Below are 24,443 nucleotides of genomic sequence, written 5' to 3'. Positions count from 1 at the left end.
CCGCGCTCCAGCCTGGCCAACAGGGCAAGACCCTGTCTCAAAAAAACAAAATCCATGTCCCATAGGATCCAATATCTCTCATACAACTCCACAGGCTTAGCTTCCAAAGTCCCTGCAAAGGATATGCCAATTAAAAGAGCCATCACAGAAAAGTCAAAGCTATAGCTTCCCTATGAGGTATTTATAGTTCCTGAGTCCTGATGCAAATTTACTAATCGGGGATCATTTTTACTATAAGCAATCTTGCCTAGTAACATAGTTGACACACCTAATTCTACAGATTGCCAGGGGAAGAGAGCCAAGAGAGCTAACTGAAGCTTAACTCATATTATCCACAGTGAATGAATTATACTTTCATTTGGGAAGTATTCAATAATAATTATTTTGCTTATTTTGATGTAGTGTGTTTTAACTCTTTATAATGGATAAAGTATGAAATAGGTTTAAGGAAGATGAGGTGGAAAGGTAGGCAAGAACTACTGGATCATTAAAAACTCTAAATTCCACACTAAAGATCTTGGTTTTTATTTATCTTGTAGGTGATCAAAACCAGAAAGTTTTAAACAGAGTGATGTAGTCAAGAATTGTACTTTCGAAGGTTACTTTGGCTGTAGCGTGGAAAATGGCTAAGAGGGGGTTTAGATTTGAAGCTGGTTAGTTCATTTCTACTTAGTATTTGCCTTTCTTTGGGTAGACATTTCTCTGATAAGCAGAGAAAAGGGATACTCAAGTCTCTGCTCTACAGGAGTTTAGAATTGCTGGCCAGGTTCAGCATGGTTCTATGGAGGGGCCTGAACCAGTTTGTCCTAAATTTGTCATCTCCTTCTTCCCACTGGAAGTTGGGAGGACTACCCTGAAGTGCCTCCTAAGAACATTGGATTTAGTCTAATGTCCTATTAACACTGAGAAATTCTAGCCTCCACTGATTTCCACTGATCTCCATTTGACCACTAGCATGCCTTATTTTGCTTTCTGCTGGAGTTAAATTATATACAACAGTTTATTGGTGATGTGTGTGTGTGTGTTTTTTGTTGTTGTTGTTGTTTTTTTAGATCTGGATATAGGACAAGCCAGGGTGTTTCTTTGATGGTTAACTGATTTAATGAACATTTGTAGCGATTAACCATTTCTAATTATGAGCAGCTGAGAATCAGCGTTTCACATTTTCTCCTCTCAATTACTAACATTGTCCTTTACTACTCCTTCCCTACCCAATTTATGCTGTTCTAACATAAATATATAATTTATAGAATCTGATTAGTCCTGCAGAAGAATCAAATTGATCTGTGGTTGGCTCATTATGTGCTAAGAGAGCCCAGGCAAGTTTGATTGATTATATTTGTGTTTAGAGAGTACTGATAGATAATTTTTGCAATTCCATCACCACAAAGCTACATGCAAGACAGAAACACTTCTGGATTTGGTTCAGGTCAGTAAAAGACAAAATTGTATTTATCCAGATTGTTATTTTTTATGGCACATAAGATAGCAGGGTGTCCCGGCACAAGCCAACCATAATAGATCGGGCAAGAATTTAGCAATGGTTTCCCATCATCTTTATAGTATTACAGTTTTCATCCTTGTGCCACAGCAAATATATACTTACATTCACAAAATCTAAGGAGTAGGTGGCAAGGGAAGCTTTGTTTATTATCAGTTATCAAGCCAGAATATTTTCAAAAGTAAATATTTTGTTATATTATAGTCATCATAGTATCAGCTGTGGTAACTTTTATAGGTAAACTTGAGAAAAAGGCTATATAATATAAATTTAGCTGATTTTTACAAAAATTCCTTGCTTTACTACCAGATATTAATGCTGATAGGTAGTTGAGGGATGAAACAGTACTTTTGATGTTATTGTAGTTCAGCACTTTGCTCTATAAGAAATTGTGACGGAAATTGGGAGGGAGCCAAGTAGGAAGAAATCTGTGAAGCACTTGTACTTGGTGAATAAATGCTATTTTGGCATTGAATTGCAATTATGATGAACTTAATATTTTGTTATGTAGGAAATGATATGTCCCTCAAGTAGTCTGTTTTTTGGTGTATTTTTTGTTTGTTTGTTTGTTTCTCAGTGCCTCATTTGCTTTTAGTTTGGTCAGATATTATCAACAAAGAATTCAAGTCTGCTCTACGACTCTCTACTAGACATATAACCTTGTACAAGTCACTGTACTCTAAGTCTGCTTTCTTGTTTGTACAATGGGGGCAATAACTACTCTACCTGACTGTTCAGGTAGTTGTGAGTAGCAAATGAGAATATTTTGAAAGCAAGGAGCAATGTGGTGTGCTCGAAAGTATCTGGTCTTTAGAGTCCATCCTGGATTCAAATTGAGCCCTACTACTCAACCAGATATATGTATTAAGGCAAGTCAGTTACTCTCACTTCATTCCAATGTCCTCATCCGTAAGGGGGTGGGGGAGGAATGGCCCCTGTTTGCCAGAGTTTTTCTGATAACTAAATGCTCCATTCAATGTAAAGTATTTCACATATTATTGTATGCTAAATACAGCTATCTTAGGCACTTAGGAAATAGTAGCTGCTGTTACACATCCTGACCCTTAGTCATTATTTACACATGCTACTTACTTAATCCTGTTTTACTGAAGAGAAAACTGAAGATCAGAGAGATGAAGTGGTTTGCCCAAATTACACAGCTAGCTGGTGAGTGAGTGGCTTAGCTACTTCTACTACTCTTCCTGCTGTGTCACTTAGGCTAGCATTAATAAGTGATAATGTGGGAAAATAACAGCAGAAGCACTCTTGACCAACTACCTCTGAAGTGACTTGTGGCTTTAAACTGATCCCTCTCCTCTCTGTAAAATGTACTTACTGGTACCGAGGGCCCACTGGCCGCTCATGGCTAAGTAGGCCTCTCCAGAGCAGACCTGCACGTTTCTCTGCTTACCTGTTGAGTTGGGTGCTCACCAAAAATTGGTTGTATTTATTCACAAACCTGTTTTTAACAATGATATTTGTTATAGTAATTATAAAACATTAGTAAACATGTAAATTAATGAAAGTGTAAAGAAAAGAGAATTCTTTCTATGAAAATTAAGTTGAATGCTTTGGGATGTCTCAGTGTAAATGAGTTATTAAAAAACTTGCTATCGAATAGGATGAAGCCTGGATGATTGTAAAGGACTAGGGAAAAAGTCATCAAAGTCTAAAAGCAATGCCTGTCAAAGTCCATCGATCAGCTACCTGGTCTTCAGACTATTGAGCTCACACCAGAATGTAAATTAGCTACATCACTAAGCACACTGGTTCCACGGACATTGTTTTTCATGGTAAGATTTTTCTCCTTGAAGAAAGTAATGCATTAATTTACAATCTGGCACAAGTTTTTCCCTATGGTGGGCAAACCACTCATCTAAAGGATTCTGTATTCATATCCTTTCAGAAGTTCTTCTAAGTTCTCTTTCCATTTATGGAAACCTTCAGTGGAAAGCGTAGACGGTGGATCATCATAGAAAGGGGACCCACACTCAGTAGGAGACCCATACCAAATATGTGGCATTAACCCTATATGAAAAGATTTGTAAATTAATGTGCATTTTACATGTTCAAGTTAAAATAACATCTTTAAGGAAAAGTAAATATTATTTTTGCCATTACTGACTTTTTCATTTAATGGGCCAACTTCTTCATCTGAGAAGGGGGCTTTCACTGTACTCCAGTTCTAGGTTGACTGGAAATATATCTCTGAGCTCTGCAGCCATCTTAGCTGCCTTGCCAGCTTAGCCTATCCTATGCATGCGTTCTGTATCTTTATCATGCTATATTGTAATTTTTAAATTAAATGTCAGTGTCTGTATTATAAGTGCTACGGTAAGGGGATATAATTTAGTTTAAAGTTTAAAATGTACTCCACTTTTTTCACCTTGATCTTATACACACATATCGCAGTAATTTTATTTAGGATATAAAAAGAAATAAAATCCCTGTATCAGATGGCTGTTACCATGAAAGCATACTTCGGTTTTCAGTGTATATCCAGTGTTCTTGACTGCTGAGTTTTCAATCTACCACAAGGCTTACAAAGCCAGATCTCTTAGCTTGTTGCAGCTGAATTTAAATTTGATACCTATTTTTAATTTTCACTTAGTGATTAAGTCAGAAATATTTCTCAACTCTTTTTAACAGTGAAAGATACAACATTGTGCTAGAAATCTTAATTTTGGATTTTTCAAACTGTAAGTTTTTTTAATTACAAAAGAAATTTTAGTGGCATGTGTTTGGGGTAACTAGTGAAAAGAATGCAAAGATAACCAGCCCAGGGTTTATCTATGCACTTTGAATTTCTGATTTCTTCAGTAGATTAATTTTTGAGTATAAGCTAGATATGGCTCTATACATCTAGTCCTAGCTATTTGGTTGCTAGATATATAATTAAAACCAAACTTATCTAAAGCTACAATCAATCCTCTTGAAACGATATCCTCACTTCCCTATTTATGTTAATGTTACCATTCTTCTTACAGTCACCCAAGTTTAAAAATACTGCCATCTTTGACTTCTTCCTGTCCATTTGCCACAGACATCCTATAAGGGCAGACCTTATTTTTAACATCTGTCCCCTTTCAGTTCTTGGTGCTTCCATCCAAGTTTCAAATGTACCTCGCACATTGTAGAATTTTCTAACTGGTTTCCCTGTTGATAGTATCTTCCCTCAAGAATCCATTTCTCACCACTGCCCAGTTTTTTTAAGGTATACCTCTAAACCCTCACCTCGAGAACCTCGTCTTCACCCAAATAAAGGAAATACTTCTTGATCATTCAGTAAGAGTTTCATTCAAGATCCTATTCTGCTGGGTTTTTTTTTTTTTCTTTTTCTTTTTCTTTTTCTTTTTCGGGACACAATCAGCTGGATATTCTGCTGGTTTTTAAATCTTTCAAGTCAAAGTCTATGCCATTTATTCGTTTATGTTTTATTTAAATTCAGTAAATATTTGAATGCTATGTGCCATACAGGTTGTTAGGGATACAGTGGGCCCTGTTCTGAGGGATTTTGTAGACTCTTTTCTCTTTGTGTTCTGTTCTGCATACAGAACAAATATTTGTTGAATTTACATAAATACAGGATTTTAAAGAACATTTATGTTTCCTTTTTATGAGGTCGGAGAAGAGATATAGACTATCTGGTGTATTTCTGGAATTCAAATCAAGCTTAGTAAAAGTAAATCTCAGGTCTTTTCTAATCCAGGTAAATAATTAACTGATATTTTCTGCCATCAAATGTTTTTCAGTGTTAGTGGAATATAAATGTTAGTGGAATTCTACTAGTATTCAAGTTTTTAAAATGAGCCAAATTCTGATAGAAGATCTAATTTGACAAAGTTTTAAAAGTATTCCAGAATTACTAAACTTTGGAGGGCTCTCTAAGATCACATGATACAACTCATTCTTTTTATAGTTCAGGAAAAACCTAGGGAGGTGAATGCTGCTGGGGCGGTATAGTAAAATAAGTTCTTGATGGTTTTTATGCAATATATATTACTTAAAACCATAAGAATAGATTAAAATAGATTAGTCCTAAACAGTGTTACTTAAAAGAATTTTATGTGAAGAAAGGTTGGTATGATTATCAATATAAGCTAGTTAGTTACCAAAGAGCTGTGATTTAAATTGTTGAGTGAAGCTGTAGGTTTAGAATCCATAGTGTTGAAGTGAGCTCATCTGCAGTCTGTCTTAACGACATTTCAGTGTTTCTACTGTAATACTGACTAGTGTCATCTTTTAAATTCACAGACTAACATTTGAGCAGATTTGAAGCACAAATTGCATGTTGGTCCCTTAATTACATTTTGAAAAATGTATTCATAGTTGACACTTATATTAACTATTTTAAATAATGTGTGAGCCTTTGTATCTCAAATTTAACTCGAACTAAAACAAGGTTATAAAAATGAAAGAAAGGTACAGAACATAAGTTTATAATCCGTTTGAAGAAAGCATGTCAGTTGGAAAAGACATCTGCTATTTAGCCATTGAATTTCAAAGTAAGAGAATTTTATGCCTTAAGAATGAAATAGAAAAAAGAACTTCTTTAAAATACTATATTGTGATTTTTCTCTTAAGTTGAAAAGATATTGAAAACGTTGTTACCAGAGGTAAATGTTTTTGTTTTTTAAAAAAATATTAGGTTCTTAATTTATTTTATAATTTAAAAAATGTACGGTATAAGTATATACTTTTTATTACTGCTCTTATAATTGTTGGACTCATTTATTCATTAGAGAAATGTTTGTGGAACACCTACCATCTCCCAGGTACTATTCTGAGTGCTAGGATTACAGGGCTGAACCAAAACAAAGCTCTACTGGAGCTTACTTTGTAGTGAGGATAAAGACAATAAGCAAATTAAACATCTAACATGCCAGGCGGTGGTAAGTTCTGTGAAAAAATTAAGAGGTCCAGGAGATAGAGAATGATGAGAGATCTAATTTACATAGAGTAGTCAGTGAAGACCATTTTGATAATTTAACAGTGTAATGATTTTTAATAAGTATTGGTCTTTCATAAATAATTGCCCCAGAAAGTAATTCTCATCAGAACTGGATAAGTTTTGGGGGGAAACAATTTTATATTGTTTGACAAAAGTTGATGGAGCAGAAGAAAAAGTGCTATTTAAATGCTGAATTTTGTGCCGGGAAAGCATTAATGCTTAAGTTTACTACATATTTTTCATAAAGAAAATATCAGAAATATGAGAACTCCTACAAACCAAGAAGATAGACAACTTAATAGAAAAAAACAGCAAGAGACCTAAACAATCCTTTCACAGAGGATACCCAAATGACAATAAACATGAAAGGTTACTCGACCACATTAATAATTAAGAAAATGTAAAGGAAAACCAAATGGGATACCACTATACATTCATTAAAATGACTAAAATTAAGAGGGTAATACCAGTGTTAGCTGGATGTGTAGTACTAGGAATTCTCATATGCTGCTTATAGGAGTATAAGTTGGCAACAGGAATCACAGATGAACACATGTATAGCTTATGATCTAGCAGTTTTACTTCTGGCTGCATACAAACAACTGTAATGCATATACATATGCACCAAACAACATGTGCAAATATGTTTATAGAAGTATTTGCAAAAATCTAAAAGTAGAAACAACCCATATGTCTGTCAGCACTAGAATGGATTTGGATAGTCACATATTTATGCAATGGAATACTATATAGCCATAAAAACCAACCATCAGTTGCTATAACAGATTAACTTCAAAACAATGCTGAACAAAAGAATACATTTATATGAAGTTCAAAAGCAGATAAAATTAATTTATGCTAAGAATAGTGGCTACCTTTGGGAAGAGGCATGAGGAAGACTTCTTTTTATTGTTGTTGTTTAGTTTTTATTTTTGAGGGGTTTGTTTGTTTGTTTGTTTTGAGACAGGGTCTTGTTCTGTCACCCAGGCTGGAGTTCAGTGGCGAGATCATAGCTCACTGCAACCTTGAACACCTAGCCTCAGGTGATCCTCCTGCCTCAGCCTCCTGAATAGTTAAGACCACAGGCACATGCCACTATGCCTGGCTAATTAAAAAAAATTTTTTTTTATAGAAATGGGGTCTCACTATGTTGCCCAGGCTGATCTCAAACTCCTTGGCCTCAAGCAATCCTCCCACCTTGGCTTCCCAAACTACTGGGATTATAGGCATGAGACACCACACCAGGCATGAGGAAGACTTCTTCAGTGCTGGTAATTGTTCTGTTTCTGGACTTGGGTTGAAGATTACATGGTTGGCTTCACACTGTGATAATTCACTGAGCTCTCCACTTGTGATGTGCATACTTTCCTGGTGTATGTCAGACTTTTTTTTTTTTTTAAGTTTCTTAAAAGCACAGGCTTTAGTTGCTATCCATGTGGAAAATAGATTTTTAAAAATTCCAAAACATGACAAAGAGTTAATATCTATAATATACAAAGAGCTTCTACTTGGTAATAAGGAAAAGACAAATAGCCCAAGAGAAAAATAGTCAAATAATACAAGTAGGTAGCTCAGAAAACTAGAAGACAAAATGGCCAATAAACCTATGAAAATATGCTCAATAGTCCTCTGAAGTTAAAAGAATTGTAATATTCATTGTTAACTTGGGCCTATGAAAATAAATGAGAAGGATACACTCACTTTACCTTTGAAAATGTGAAAGTAAACTATTCAAATTTATATTATACAGACCATCAACTCAGAAATTCCACTTCTGGGAATAAATTCCATAGACATACAAACCTCACAAGGATGTTTATCACAATGTTATTTTAATTGCAAAAAAACAAACCTGATACCAACCCAAATGCCCAAGGAGACAGTTTAATAAATTCTTTTACAATATTGAAATATCATGTAACTGTTGAAAAGATTATTGGTTTATATTTCCATGTATATATAAAATTAGACGAAGAAAAGCAAGATGCCAAAACAATGAATACAATATGATCTCTCTTGGAACACTAACAAAAACTCCTCATATATGTGTATATACGTTTGTGTATAATTTCATAAACATAGAGAGAGGTGTGACAGGCTGCTGTCAACATTGAATACCTGGGGAGAACAAGGGGAAGAGGATTGAAAAAGTAAAGGTATCTCCTGGCACGGTGGCTCACGCCTGTAATCCTAGCACTCTGGGAGGCCGAGGCAGGTGGATCGTTTGAGCTCGGGAGTTGGAGACCAGCCTGAGCAAGAGCGAGACCTTGTCTCCACTAAAAAATAAGAAAGAAATTAACTGGACAACTAAAAATATAGAAAAATGTAGCCAGGCATGGTGGCGCATGCCTGTAATCCCAGCTACTCGGGAGGCTGAGGCAGGAGGATTGCTTGAGCCCAAGAGTTTAAGGTTGCTGTGAGCTAGGCTGACGCCACAGCACTCTAGCCTGGGCAACAGAGTGAGACTCTGTCTCAAAAAAAAAAAAAAAAGAAAGAAAGAAAAAATAAAGCTATCAGTGAAAAAGCGTAGGATATGAGTCCACTGATACAAAGGGTGTTTTGTTTTCGTGCATATATGTGCATATGTATGTATGCATGTAACTAAACCTGTGATTTGACAGTGGTGGTTAAATGCTGCTACTTGGCCTTTGCCAACCCCTGGATCTTTAAAATCAGGGAGTCTGTTTCAATAGCTCATCTCCCACCTGCATCGCTAGCCTACTCAGAACAGCTGCTACATTAAACAGATATATAGTCAATAAATGTCTCAATATCTCAGCAGACAGGGTCTTTGGGCCCCTTGGGAGTAGAGGGGTGGTTTAACACTTCAACATGCACATCTCCTTTAGTCTTTAGATTTCTTCTTATAGAGAATTATGTTGAGAAATGTCTGACATCTCAGGGGGCTTTAATGAAGGCCACTGTTGAGTTCAGGCTTCAGTCAACCATACAACAAAGCAATTAAAATCACTTCTAGCTATTGGATAGCACATGCTGTACGTAGAATCTCTGGTGAGTGTTCTCACATTGATCGATTGAATCCAACTTAAAATTTTATTCATATAAAATTATATTTATTAAAATTTATTCTTTTGTAATAGTTACTTTTTCATCTGTCATATAAGTTTAAAACTTTTATTAATAAAAGCAAGATCTGTTTGTGACTCATCTATCTCTGTGGTACATATAAATATTTGGTAAATACTGATGTGAATAAAAACAGCAATGGCAAGATCCTCATGAGGTACTGCAGTGACCGTTTTCCACTCTGTGTCTGTACCGTGCATTGCAAGACGTTTGCCGTTGCTGGCCCTGCCCACTCAGTGCCTCTAGTACTCTCTGGTCATTCTCACAGCTAAAATCTACACCTCCCCCCTCCAAAATCCCAGAAACCTTTGGGGGCAGTGGGGTTGGTGCTACCCTCGTTGAGAGACACGGGACTAGGGTAGTTAAAGAAGTATTTATAAGGATGGTGGTACCTAAACTAAACCTTGAAGGATGAGGAGGATTTTAAAACCAGAGAAATTGGGGCACAAACAGTGCTATGAAAGAGGGCGCAACATAATGTAGACCATCCTGACTGATGAAGTGGTGTGTCTAATGTTGGATAGGTATAGCAAACGGTGTTCGTCGGCAGGAGGTGAGAAGCGAGGGAAAGTGTCATTTCACTCTAATGCATCCTGCCTACTGCTGCCAGAGTAATTTTCTGAAACATTGTCCTGTTCAACAGTCCACTTAATAATGCCATTGCTGTGTGCTCAAGGCATTTCATCTCATCATAGTCATCTAACTTTATCTCTACTTCTTAAAATTAATTAGGTAAGGCTGGCTGGCTGATCAAACTGATAGTTCCCCCTCCTTCCATGTCAATATGCTCACTGAATGCTTTTATTAATATCTTTCTTACTTTCTATAAATCTATCATCATTCTGCCTAAACAACTTCTTATACTATTCTTAGAAGCCACCTCCCTAATGAAACTGGCCCATACCACTCCACCCCATCCTGATATCTCTTTTCTCTTTCTTATAGTTTTTATGGTTTTTCCCATATAATTGAGCACAAAAGTGTATATCGCTTTTTGTGTTTCTTGTTCTTGCTTCTCTGAATAATTTTTATTCTCCTAAAGAGCTGTGTGAGCTTAAGATATATGCCTCATAATATTTTTGTAAGCTACCAAAGCAGCTCTTTTTGTTGTTTGCATTGTTTTTTTGGTCAGTCAATATAAACATTGCCTTTTGTGTGAAATTATTTGATCAGTAGATATTGAGCATCCTGAAAACTCAAATTCTTCATTTGTAAATCACAAAATTTTAATAGTACAGTATTATAATGTTTCTTATTTTAACTTATTAAATATTTTTTCTTTTTTTCAATAAGTAGATTTAATTATTTTGGGGATTAGGAACCAAGATACATATATTCCTGTGTCCCCCACAATGCCTAGTAGAGTACATTGCTCACAATAACTACTAAGTATTTTAAAATTTGATTGATTTTTAATTGCTTTATCAATGTGCCTTACTGCAACCATGTTAGACCATTGTTTTGTTTTGCTAACAACAAAGAGTACAATTAGGGTACTTGTACACCCAGTAGTCCAATCTCAGTCCTTGGTAGCTTCCTTGAGCCACACTTTCCTTTTTGTGAGTAGTGTCATAGAAATTTGGATATTATACTAAAGGGAAGCAGTCCACTTCTAATTATAGAGCAATATTGGCTTCAGGTTATTTGAAAAAGAGTAAGTACTGTCGTATTTTGATCCTTTGTAGTTTCAAACTTTTTATTCTTCTCATTATCCTTTCTTCAGATGAATTCTTACCTGGGAGCTTACTATATTACTTAGATACATTCCTTTTCTGAAGGGTGAAGGTGGAGGTAAAAGGCGACAATCTGGAGCCCCACCTTTGCACCCCTGCTTCCTCCTCATTCCCTATCCAAACAGCACAGCTTAAATATCGCTGTGACTCATCTAATTAAAAAATGCTTTTTAAAAAACTTATTTTGTGAAACCTCATTTAGGAACTTAGTTTAAAAATAGAAACATTTTAGTTTTAAAGTGGATTTTAAGTACAAAGGAAAACGCTCTGGAATACGTTTCTGGTTTCAGCAATAAAAGAGTTAATTGTACTAAGCAGTAGAGACTGAGATACCACTATGGGATAGTGCTTTCTGTCTCTGTCATTTGTGGTTTAAGGAAAGGGGGTGGTGTTCTGCATTTGAAAGGACTTTAATGAATGCTGTCAGTGTTTGTGAGACCTAATGGTCAGTGTGGGAAAGGAAAGCCGGGAAAGTGGTCTAGCTGCTTCAGGATAGGTGGAGGAGAGTTTGCTCTGATTGAACGGAATGTTCCACCGTGTTTCTTTCATCTTTAGTCATTATCCTTTGTTCTTTAAAATCTGATATATTGGCATAAAAGTAAATGTAGAGATATATATGAATGTGATTTATTTTCCTTTAAATCTTTTTGTTGTGCACAGCAGGGCATATACTTCTCTTGTCTTGGTTGGATGCACAAATCTGTGTGCAGTGCTTTTTGCCCGTTGCCTAGACGATCACTTGGTTTCTCTGAGGATGTCTGGTTCTCGTAAAGAGTTTGATGTGAAACAGATTTTGAAAATCAGATGGAGGTGGTTTGGCCATCAAGCATCATCTCCTAATTCTACAGTTGACAGCCAGCAGGGAGAATTTTGGAATCGAGGACAGACTGGAGCAAACGGTGGGAGAAAGTTTTTAGATCCATGTAGCCTACAATTGCCTTTGGCTTCAATTGGTTACCGAAGGTCCAGCCAACTGGATTTTCAGAGTTCACCTTCTTGGCCAATGGCATCCACCTCTGAAGTCCCTGCATTTGAGTTTACAGCAGAAGACTGTGGCAGTGCACACTGGCTGGATAGACCAGAAGTGGACGATGGCACTAGTGAAGAAGAAAATGAATCTGATTCCAGTTCATGCAGGTGGATTATTTTCTTACTGTTAGAAAAGGGGCGTGGGGTGTGTTCTCTATAATGTTATAATCTAGCATTATTTAAAATCTGTGATTTTAAATCTATGTATATCAACATATATACAGATATGTAATATCTTGGTATGAACATGTGATACTTTTGCTAGGATTTTAAAAACTGTTCTAATATTCTATAAAATTACAAGGACAATAGCATTCATTTTGAAATACCTTGTGTTCCATATACAGATCTGACTCTGCTTTGAAAATAATATATAGTGGCAATGTTATGCATCATTGCCTTGCAGTTTCCTTCATTCATTTACCTCTGTATTCATAGCAAAACTGTGGGAGGCGTTTCTATAGTATAAAATTTTATGTGACATTTTAGTTTACAACAGATTATTGAGTCATTTTTCAATTTTATGAAAATGAAAGATTTTACAAAGAGATTCACATTGTAGTTGCCAATTTTTTGACACCATTGTAGTTGTCAATAATATTTTTTTTATGGTTATTTCTCTTTGTCTTATCTATGTTGCAGCTCTCCAGACTAATACAGAGAATACTAAGTAACATGTCTCTTTCTAAGATGACAGCTACTAATTCCTATTACCTTCACTTTCACTGAAATTTGTGCTATTTGGGGAAATGAAAGACATTGTTTCAGGAGAGTTTAAGGGAATGTAGAGGAGCTAGATGTGGTCAGCTGGTGAAAAGGGGGCAAGAAGAAGGAGAAATGAGTTAGAAGAAGAAAAATTTAAAAAATGGTAATTTCATAATGACTTTATCAGTCTTTATCCTTGGAACCTGGCTTGGTCTTTGAAATGGATTTTTTTATTAATCAGCTTAAACTACAATAGCATATTATGTAACAAGTTAGAACATGAAAGTCATCTTTCTGATTCATCTTCACTTGCAAATATTTCTAAATATTTAAAGGCACAAATAGCTTATCATTTGCCTAGTTTGATTACTGTATTCTTTTTCTTTTAAAATTTCTGTGCAGGTTTCACACTTGTAATTTGTAAGGTGGTTATTAATGATGTAGGCATCGTATGGATTGAAACAAAATGAATTCATATATTCAAGTATCTCTTACTTGAGGACACTTACCACCTTCTAACCTTCAGAACATGGAATTCTGAACTCTGGTACTGGAATGATAAAAAATATAGACCAGTCATCTGTAATCATTTGTGTAATGGACAGAGGGGAATATCTTTAAATAGGTAAATAGTGTATTTAATTAAAAAATTTTTAAATTAGTTCATGACTTGGCACTATCTTAAGGGAATAGGAGCTACTAGTAATTTTAATATGGAGAATGATTGAGCTAATGTGGTTTCATTGTTTTGTATTTTCTTTGGAGACTTGTTGCCATAAAGAGAATAATTTATATAGTAAAAGGTTCGTGGTTTAACATTTTTGAGGAAAACCAAAAATTTGAAAATCAATACAATATATCAAGAATATTTTAACAAAATTAGAACAAATAAAACATTTATTTATCAACATAAGTAAACTAACATACAAAACTCTTAACTTGTATCTACTACCTGGAGAGATTATAATGTGAGCATAAAATTCTGATACAGGTATAATCTTAGAAAGATCACATACACATTGGTCACTATAATTTACCTCCTTACAACAAAGGTAGTTTGTGTAAGTATTCACTCCTGAAATAAAATTAATCCATTCTTTAATATGCATACTGAAAATGTTATCTTGGTGGGATATTCATTATAAAAGAAAAAGATATCTTTTTTTGACTGAGAGATTGCTGTACACATTCTTCAAGAATATAAAATTGACATTTTTTATTTATAGGAGATAGAAAATAAAATGATATTTTTAAAAATCTAAAATAAATATGGTTTTAAAAATGCTAAAGAAGACGACTCATCAAAATAAGATGCGAGTTGACAGTTTACATCTTCAGTAACCAAACTATTGCTAAAATATTATTTCAAAAATAAAATGTACTGTAAGAAAATATCTGATTGTTAAATATGAGGGGAAATATATCAAAGCCAATTAATATTCCTGGTGGCTTGAAAGTTTAATCTTAACATTTTATTGCAAAAAAGGAAAGAAACAAACATTATAGATTTTAGAAACGCCCTTTGTGTGTATATGTTTACTTCTCCATTTTTTTCTAGATTAAATATATCTAATTCTTACATCTTCTTTCAGTCTCCGGCTGAGTCTTTGACCTTTATCATAAGCATACATTTATTTGCTCTCAGCTTTTCGATTAAGTGAGCGGTCAGACTTCTCTAAGTGGCTGCTCTTCTTCTGTAAACAAGTCAGAGCCTATCACCATTAATGTCAAGAGAAGTTACACTGACATTCATCAGAATTTTGTATATAACTTGGGAACAATTCTTTTTCTTAGATAACATTTGCAAATAATGAAATATATAGTAAACATTTTGAACATACTATAGATTGATATTTTAAAATATGAGAGACATAATGGGAAAATACACATGATATACTAATTTCTTATTTAAATAGTCATAATATTTACATAGATCTCAGAACTTAAACTGAAAATTTGAGTTATTAGAAAAAAACAGCTGAGGGTTTTACATACTCAGAATCACGTCAGCCACAGTGGATCTGGACAGTTTAAAGCAGAAATTAAGATGCAGCATATGTTGGTAACATGTTTTATCAATTGTATACCAGCATGGAGAGATGTCTGCCTGAGCTGGAGACTTCTGGGAATTTCTGCTGCCACCCACCTAAGTGATTTAAGAGTTTCCCACTTTTTAACTTTGATCGTGGGTCTGTGGCCTAGCCACCTTTTCTCCATAACAGCCGTGTAAGTCATTACTTTGGTATTAAAATACAAACTTTGTTTTCTTATACCATGAGGAATTTTAGACCTAAAGTAACAGAGTTGTCACCTTTTATGTGAGCAATAGGTTCCTAAGACCTTAACTCAGGATGAATTCTTGCCAGGGCTGGCAAGGTTTATATGGTGGTCACCGCTGTGACCATAGTATAAATGCAATTTATACTTCCCTTGTTTTACCTACCTTGAAATTATGTAATTTTTGACATATTTTTAAATGAGGAAATTCCATTATTTCAAATTTTGTTTATAAAGGTAGAGTTTAATACTTCCTATATTGGACTATTTTTTAGTCATTTTGCATAAAATTTTACTGCACGTTACAAATACAGACTGAATCTGTTCCAGGATTCCCAACTTAGGATGGTTTCACTTATAATTTTTCAACTTTACAATGATGTGAAAGTGATGTGTATATTCAGTACTCCTTGACTTGCAGTTGGGTTGTGTCCTGATAAACCCCCTGGTAAGTTGAAAACATCCTAAGTTGAAAGTGCATTTTCAGCTGAGGTCAGGCTTATGCAGCTATAACTCCATCACAAAGCAAGGAGCATCTGCACTGAGAAATGATCATAGCTGTCACTCACTGGGTGCTTCCTGTGAGGCCTTGTCCTGAGCACTTTACTGTATTAACTCACTTAGTCTTCATGACAGATTTTTGAGTTAGGTTGCTACTATTACAACCTAACCTAATTCTAATTTTACGGATGGGAAAAATGAGGTACAGAAAGACTAACTTGCTCAAGTTGGTAAGTAAAATAGCTACACTTCTAAAGAGAAACTATAATTTTTTTTAAGAACAGTTTTAGATTTACAGGAAAATTGCAAAGATGGTAGAGTGAGTTGTTATATACCCCACAGCCAGTTTCCCCTATTATTTATATCTTACATTAATGTGGTCCATTGGTTACTATTAATGAACCAATGTTGATACATTATTGTTAATTAAAGCCCATACTTTATTCAGATTTCCTTAGTTTGTTACCTAGTGTCCTATTTCTGTTCCGGATCCTATCCAAGATATCACATTACATTAAATCATCATGTCTCCTTAGGCTCCTCTTGGCTGTGACAGGTTTCTCAAACTTTCCTTGTTTTTGATGACCTTGGCAGTTTTGGGAGTACTGGTCAGCTGTTTTGTAGAATGTCTTAATTGTAATTTGTCTGATGTTTTTCTCATAATTAGACCGAGGTTATGGGTTTTGAGGAGGAATACCACAAAGATAAAGTGACATTTTCATCACATTGTCTCAAAGGTACATGCTATTAACCTGACTCATCACTGTTGCTATTGACCTTGATCACTTGGAAATAACTGTGTTTTGAACCCGAACAATTAAGATGTAGATTTCATGCTCTTAAGGAAACACTGTACTGTACTGCCTACATTTCAGTAGGAAGTTCTCTCTGATTTTTATTTAATGACCAAGTTCAGCTGGATTAAAATACAGCTAATTATTCATTCTAAGCAGCTTCAAAGTTGCAAAAATCAGTTCTGCCATGTTCCATTGTTGAAAACTTAGTCACGTGGGCACAATGAGTTACAAGAGAGGCTCAGAAATGTCGTCTCTACCTGGGTAGACATGTCTCCAGCTAAAACTGATTTATTGTGGGAGAAGTAAAGAGTGGCTTTGGGGTGACGATCAACAGGTTTGCAAGAAGTAAAGACAGCTGAATAGAACTCTTCAGCATTTTTTGGATCTCATTTTTTAAATGAGTTTTTTCCATAGTACATAATATATTTTTTATCATAGAGCCACCAGAAAATAGAGATAAACAAAAATGGAAAAATAAAAGTCACTAATTACCTAGCCATGCTAAAACGACGACTGTTAATTTGGGGAAGTGCTCTTCTGGTACATGTACTTCCTATACATGTATAGTAGTAATACGTGTTTTTAAAATAAAAATCTCAATCTTATTGTGCATACTTTTTGTAGCCTGCTTTTTTATGCTAATATAAATTTTAAAATTAGGACTCTCTTGTTTGCAAAAGACAGAAGCCCTAAATCAAACTGACTTAAGCAAAAACTAGAAATTTTTGGTTCACATAAGTAAATAAAAAGAGTCCAAGGTTAGAGCCTAGCTTTAGACATGGCTGGATCTAGATATTCCAGTAATACCAATCATCTGTTTTTCTCCCTTTCTAAATTCTGTTTTCCTTTGTGAGGGCCTTATCTCAGGTAGACTCTCAGTGGGTAACAGAAAGCCATTAGCAGCTCCTAGTTTCCATTTTATCAGCTTAGCTGGCTCAATGGAAAGAGAGTGACTCTTTTCCAAAGTGCCAACAAACAAAGTGAAATTGACTCTAATTGGCCTTGGTAGGATGTGTGTGCACCCGAAGGAATGGTAATTGCCCGGAGATAGGATGCTCTTATCGACCAGGCCTCAGTTGCTGCTTAACTCTCCCCAACCCATGTGGGCTGAGGTGGAGAATGTGTGGCTTCCCAAAAGGTAGAGATGGGTTCTGTTACCATAAGAGGGAATCCTAGTTAGGCAAAAACAAGGTCAGCTTTCCATGTCATCAAATATTCTCCTATATCTTTTCAAAGGACTGCACATTCTTCCACGTATGAATATTTCTTTATTTAACCAATATTCTGTTTTTAAAAAATTTAGATAGTGTCCAGTACTTTCATACTACAAGCAGTCTGTGATAAATCATCCCTGTAGCTGGACCTCTATACACACAGATGATTATTTCCTCTGGACAAAATCCCAAGGATGTACACATTTTCAGGGTTTTTGATTTGTATTCTCAAAGACATTTCAGGAAGATTTCTGTTTTAATTCTCAACAGCATTGTATAGGAGTGCCCACTGGCCCTTCCCCTTCACACTGGTTATTATTTAAGTAATTCAGTTCTTACACACAGCATTTAACTTTCTTCATCACGGATACTCTAGCCCCTATGCCAGGGAGAAAAAAACTATACATTCCCAAATCGAAATATATTTGTCTTGCAAAGGGGAGGGGTGAAGATATCCTTTTTCCTTAACTCTTACCATTTCCCTTCATACAATTGCCTTGCCCTCTCCTCAGAGAGGACCACCTCCTTAAAGGGGACAACTCTAACTCCTTCCTCACCCAGCTAAACTCCAAGATATATTTCAGATCTCACCTGCTACTTGTTGCCTTTCCAAACACTGGCCTTACTAATCTCTCCCTTCTCTATGTTGCAATAGCAATTGCACTCCAATTGGGGGTGCACAAGGTGATTGTTTGGAGTAACGGTTAAAAACATATATATTAGAACTTCTGTTTATATTCTATCTTTTAAATCTCTATTTTTGTATTTTATATAAATAATAATTGTACAATGGTATCTGTTTATCTTTCATAAAGTAATAAATATCTGTATATTTGGGCACATGCTTAAAATCATACTGAAAAGGGTATGCATCAAAGCATTTAGAGACTGCTAGCCTATACTAAGCAATTTGTGGTTTGAATATATGTAAAAGATGCCAAAAGATTCATGAGATAGTAATTGCACTTTTGCAAAGGCATGACTTCTGAATGCCACAAACTATGACACAGGTGGCTAGGAGTAAATCACTCGCCTAAAGAGTGAGCCAAACAGACCATTTAGAGTTCCAAAGCAGCTTTTTTCCTACTCAAAATCATATAGAGTATAATTCTTGTGAAGTAATTTTAAAAACTTGTTTTGAAATTACTCCATTAAGAAACCCTACTGCAAATTCTGGTGATAAAAGTAAAGAAATGTTAAGTAGTTAATAAAAAGGTACATTGGTCCTGGTGCACATTGTGTGAACACACACACATATGAGCAAGCGTGTGAAATCGGGGGAATTACAAGGGTTAAACGGTATTGCACTTTCATTTCTTCTAGTTATGAACTTGACTCTCCAAATTCCAAGCCCCTTCACTAAGGAATCTTGTTTCTTAGCATCCCCGTAGTTTCTAACTGGTGCAATGCTGCGTATTAGTAGTTACCCTGTAAATGATTGGTGACTTGATTCTGTATGATACTTGCCTCTTTTTTCTATGTTTAGGTATTTTTCTGACTTTCAAATTCATTACCTGCTGCAAAGAGAGACATAAGCTACAAATTAAATGTTTCCCTGTAGCCTGGGAATATTCAGCAATGTATAGTTCATTATAATGAAAGAGTATTATAAAAGATTTGAATGATCTCATGTAATTCTTTGAGATAGGATTTGCTATCTCAGTAATACATAAATAAAACTAAGCAGAGGTGTTAGATGTATTTCCTCTGCTATTAAGTAAAAGATGAAGTAGACATCAGAGAGAAATATATTTTCTCTCTGATGTATAGGCCAAATAGAAATGGCCTATTCCCAGATGCTTGTGTTGGTTAGGCTGTCTACTGGGTTTACTAAAGGATGTTTTAAATGGAAACTATGAAATTTAGTTGCAAAAATTAATAATGCTGGGGGTCATTTTTTAAAAAATCAACCAAATGACATTGTATAAAGACAAAAGGCTGAGATTGCAGGCCTTCCCATTGGCCAGTGGCCACTGAAAGGCAAGGTTCTACTAACCGTAGCTTACCTTGATCGTGCACTTTCTCTGTGCTAGAGCTATGCACACATTATTTCATTTAATAATCCTCCCATGAGGGATCCCCTAAATGGAAATACTATGCATTACTTATTCCTGTTTTGCTGTTGAAGAAGGTAAGGCTTAGAGAAGTTAAATAACTTGTCCAGAGTGATACACAGTGAGTGACAGAGTGGGAGCTGAACCCAGGTCCAGGTCTGTAGGACTCTGTGCTACTCCAGTGCAGGACTCCAGCACTAGTCGAAATAATATAGAACATTTGAAATACAGAACATTTGAAATATGACTAGTCCAACTAAAGAAATGAATTTTAAATTTCATTTAATTAAATTAAAATAGTCTCATGGGGTTAGTGGCTACTGTATTGGACAGCACAGCTCTGGAAACTTCACTCACCAATGCCTCTCCAATTCAGTCCTCTAAACTAAAGTAAGTAACAGGAAAAGAAAGAGTTAAGGAAGTAATAATATTGTCAATTACACAGAGGCAGAGTATTAAAAGCAGTTTAATTAGCCAGGGATCTCTGTCCCATGAAAACCTTGCTCTCTTATACCTAGCTAAGTAGTAGTCACACGGCAGTGGGCTTTGGTCTGAGATCCTTAATTCTAATGTTTTTTTCCTGTTGAATTGTCCTCATTCACATTCTACCATCACTCTCCCTTCATACCCTTAGTCCTTGGTGCTCACTGATGCCTTAGTGTAAAGATGAACAAGAGTTCCCATTTGTGGATGATTTTACCAAGTCTGAATACCTTCTGATCCTGGCTTTTCAACCAGCTGCCTATGTGTCTTTGTTGGTCACTTTGGTCATTTGGGGCCTCAAATTTTTCTCATCTGCAAAATAAAGAAGTTGAGTTAAATTACTGGATAGATACCTTCTAGACATAAAAACTCTGTATATGACTGCTTTGATGCCTAAGGTCTGATAGTTGTATGGATGTGCAGTAAATTCTTTTGCTTTAAAGTAAATTCTTGTGTATGTACAGTGTGCCTAGTGTTTAAAACAAAAAGAAAAACAAGAATTGGTAGAAAGCTTTGCAGCTCTTCAGGTCTATTGAGTATTGCTGTGCCTTCCTCTTTCATGCTGCTTTTGTGAATGAGGGCCATGCTTTTCAGTAGGATACAAATCAGAAGCTTGTGCACTCCTTTTAATCCTTCATAAGGAGCAGTAGAAGTGATTACCCAGAAATCTCAGTGAATTAATTGTCACATTAAAATAACATGTTTGTTTAACATGTGATGGCAGTTGAGGATCTGAAAGCAAATAAAGAAGTTTCAAATGTTATTTTAGAAGCATTTTTGTCAATGTATATGCATACAGTAGGCCTTCCACATCTGCAGATTCAACCAACTGCAGATCGAAAATATTTCAAAGATAAATAACAATACAAATAAAAATCAGTACAGTATAACAGCTATTTACATAGCATTTACATTGTATTAGGTCTTATAAGCAATCTAAAGATGATTTAAAGTACATGGGAAGACGTGTATAGGTTATATGCAAGCATCCATGGATTTTGGTATCCACAGGGATCCTGGAACCCATCCCTTGAGGATACCTAGGCATGACCGTATAAACACTTTTTTTTCTTTTTTTGGTAGAGAGAGCTTGCTATGTTGCCCAGGCTGGTCTCGAACTCCTGGCCTCGTGATCCTTCTGCCTCAGCTTCCCAAAGTGCTGGGATTACAGGCATGAGCCACTATGCCTAGCTGTTTAAACAATTTTGATGTTTTACTTTTATGCTCATTTTGAAAATAACAAATTTCATTGAGTTCTAATAGTTCATTTAAAATATTTTATTCAAAGAAATTCAGTTTACATATATTTGAAGTGAAGTATCTATTGTGTAAATCAATATTTTGAACTGTAAGTCCATCACATGCTCATTTTTGTAGTATATCTCTCTCTTGACTGAAGTATACACCAGTGGTCTTCAGCCTGTGATATATGTTAGGATCACCTATAGGGCTTTTAAAAAATAGTGCTCAATGGTATGATCTCACTTATACTGTATTTGAAATCTGAAAAAAAGTCACACTTTTTGAAGTAGAAAGTAGAATGGTGCTCACCAAAGACAATGTGGGTGGGTAGGTACAGTTACACAGGAGGAGTAAGTTTTTGTGTACTATTGCACGGTGTCTATGGTTAATAATGTATATATCAAAATAGCTAAAAGAGAGTTTTAAATGAGAAATGAGAAATATTTGAGGTGATAGACATGCTAATTAGCCTGATTTGGTAGTCCACAGTGTGTACAGGTATCAAAACATCACATTGTACCCTCTAAATATATACAATTATTTTCAATTAAAAATAACTTTTTCCTTTTTAAAGATTTTTAATGGATTTAGGGTGTACAAGTTGAATTCTGTTACATGTATCTATTGTAGAGTGGTAAAAATAAAAATTATTTTGGCCAGGCATGCTGGCTCATGCCTGTAATCCTAGCACTCTGGGAGGCCGAGGCGGGCAGATCATTTGAGCTCAGGAGTTCAAGACCAGCCTGAGCAAGAGTGAGACCCTGTCTTTACTAAAAATAGAAGGAAATTATATGGACAACTAAAAATATATACAGAAAAAATTAGCCGGGCATGGTGGCGCATGCCTGTAGTCCCAGCTACTCGGGAGGCTGAGGCAGGAGGATCACTTGAGCCCAGGAGTTTGAGGTTGCTGTGAGCAAGGCTGACACCACGGCACTCTAGCCCGGGCAACAGAGCAAGACTCTGTCTCAAAAAAAAAAAATTATTTTAAAAATACAATGTTCAAGCCTCACCTCAGATCTAGTGAATCAGTCTCAGGGAATGAGGGCTGACCAGAGGTGCCGAAATGCTTCCTAGGTTGTCCTGGTTTGTTTTATGGTCTGAACCAAAGTACCTTAAAAGTTCTTGACAAGAAAAGAGGTGGCCTACCTATTGGGCTTATACCAGCATCAAAAGTAACCTGTAGTAACAATGTAAAACAAATTTAACATGGATTAGCATTTATGTTTAGATGATGGCAATTCATCACTCAAAAACATTCAGTTAACTCACTATTCATTAATGATAATTTAATATGAAGTATTAAAAATGTGATGTAAAATATAGGAACCCTAAGAAAAAAGTATTTGATTTATTTACCTTACCTTGTTCTTTGGAAGACTTTATGGCTTATAAAAGTTAGACGTTGTAATTTTCTCTCATCCCTAGATTACTAATGCTCTTATAATCATTTGTCAGTATTTTGACAGTGTAAATCTTCATTTTATTGAAAAATGTTTTTTTCACCATTAGTTTTTGGCTTATGTTATGCTTTCCCCTAGATTTTAAAATAGTTCGGAATTCTCATTTATTTATATCAATAACATATAAAATTACACATTACTCAATACATTTTTATAATAATGACCTTAAATGTGAAATTGAGTATATTATACTGAATTCTCCATGTCCTTACACCAACAATATTCATAGTGTACAGCACATACATTCACTTCTGTTGTCGTTATTGACAAGTATCTTCCAAGAGCATTTAGTTAGTGCCCCTATTTGTATGACACTGAGAATGCATGGGACTGGGATGATTGAAGTCGGAATAAAACAGACGAATTTCAGTTCCATGTGAGTGTTCTTGCTTGAGTGATCTTTTATGTATTTTACTTCTTTCTTCATCTGAGTCCTCAGTCTTCTCCATTCAACCTGTAGATGGGGAAAGAGAGTGTGGGAAAGCCATCCCTGTTCTTAGCCACTTTAACTAGGGTGAGCTGTGTGATGTCATATTCCTAATTGCAAGAGTAGCTGGAAGTGTAGTCTAGCTATAGTCTCAGGGGATAAGAAGAAGGGGTTTTGGTAAACACACAGCAGTATCTACGATAGCCCTATCTCTGCCATGAGCAGCCTCTATGACTCTCAGCAAGGCATTTAATCTCCTTGGTATCAGATCCCTTTACTTTAAGAGATCCAATGACTTTTTCTTTTTTGATAAGGTTATTAGATAGTTACATTAAGAAGATTCTCTTAAAATATAGTGAGGCTTGATTCAACAAACATTTGTCAGAATCACAATATCCTTAAAAGAAGATGTGATGACAAATGAGAACTAAATTGTGGCACAGTCAGTGGTTTTGTAGTTAATTGCATAACCAATGGATGTTGATTACTTGATCTAAGTGATCCTGGAGAGGCGATTTGGGGTTGGGGGTGGGGAGGGGTATGGACTCCGGAGTTCATTCTTAGTACTAACCTTTTTACTTTTTTACAATTTCCGTCAGTAAATCAGATGAAAACAGAACTCATACACTTCATATTATAAGTTGGAAATTTCCAATAATTTTTTAGATACCTGGCTTAGGCTATTAAGTTGATTTAACCTGTAATAAAAGTTATAGGTTACCTAGACTTTTGAGAACTGGCCAGAGAATTAAAAAAAAAATTTATAACACTTTTTATGACAATCTATTTTACAAATGAACTGTGGAACATAGCCCATGTTTTAAGTAAATGATGGCTTGGATGTATATCTCTAAAATAGTTTAATTGCCTTCCTGCCTTCAAAGATGAGAATAGAATGAAACGGCATATACCCCATCCCATCAAGAATTACACCAAACCCTTCCCTTTTTATTCATAGAATGATCTCTTATGCCCTTAA

At 35.4% G+C, this 24,443-nt stretch overlaps 1 protein-coding gene across 3 annotated transcripts in view; it reads left to right on the top strand.

The window, feature by feature from the left end:
* The window catches only part of KLHL5 (kelch like family member 5), a 68,262-nt gene that overhangs the window by 5,700 nt on the left and 38,119 nt on the right, over nt 1-24,443 (top strand). For 2 of the 3 annotated variants that reach the window (XM_069493988.1, XM_069493986.1), the window contains exon 1: nt 12,012-12,409. The exons of the other annotated variant lie outside the window; for it this stretch is intronic. In XM_069493988.1, coding sequence (XP_069350089.1) covers nt 12,027-12,409 — 383 coding nt within the window. In that variant the 5' untranslated portion in view covers nt 12,012-12,026. Of the gene's footprint in view, nt 1-12,011; nt 12,410-24,443 lie in introns of those variants that run through there. 3 annotated transcript variants of the gene reach the window in all.

This window comes from Eulemur rufifrons, chromosome 19 (assembly GCF_041146395.1).
Source record: "Eulemur rufifrons isolate Redbay chromosome 19, OSU_ERuf_1, whole genome shotgun sequence".
In the NCBI taxonomy this organism is placed as follows: Eukaryota; Metazoa; Chordata; class Mammalia; order Primates; family Lemuridae; genus Eulemur; species Eulemur rufifrons.
This window is presented reverse-complemented; position numbering and strand designations above follow the sequence as displayed.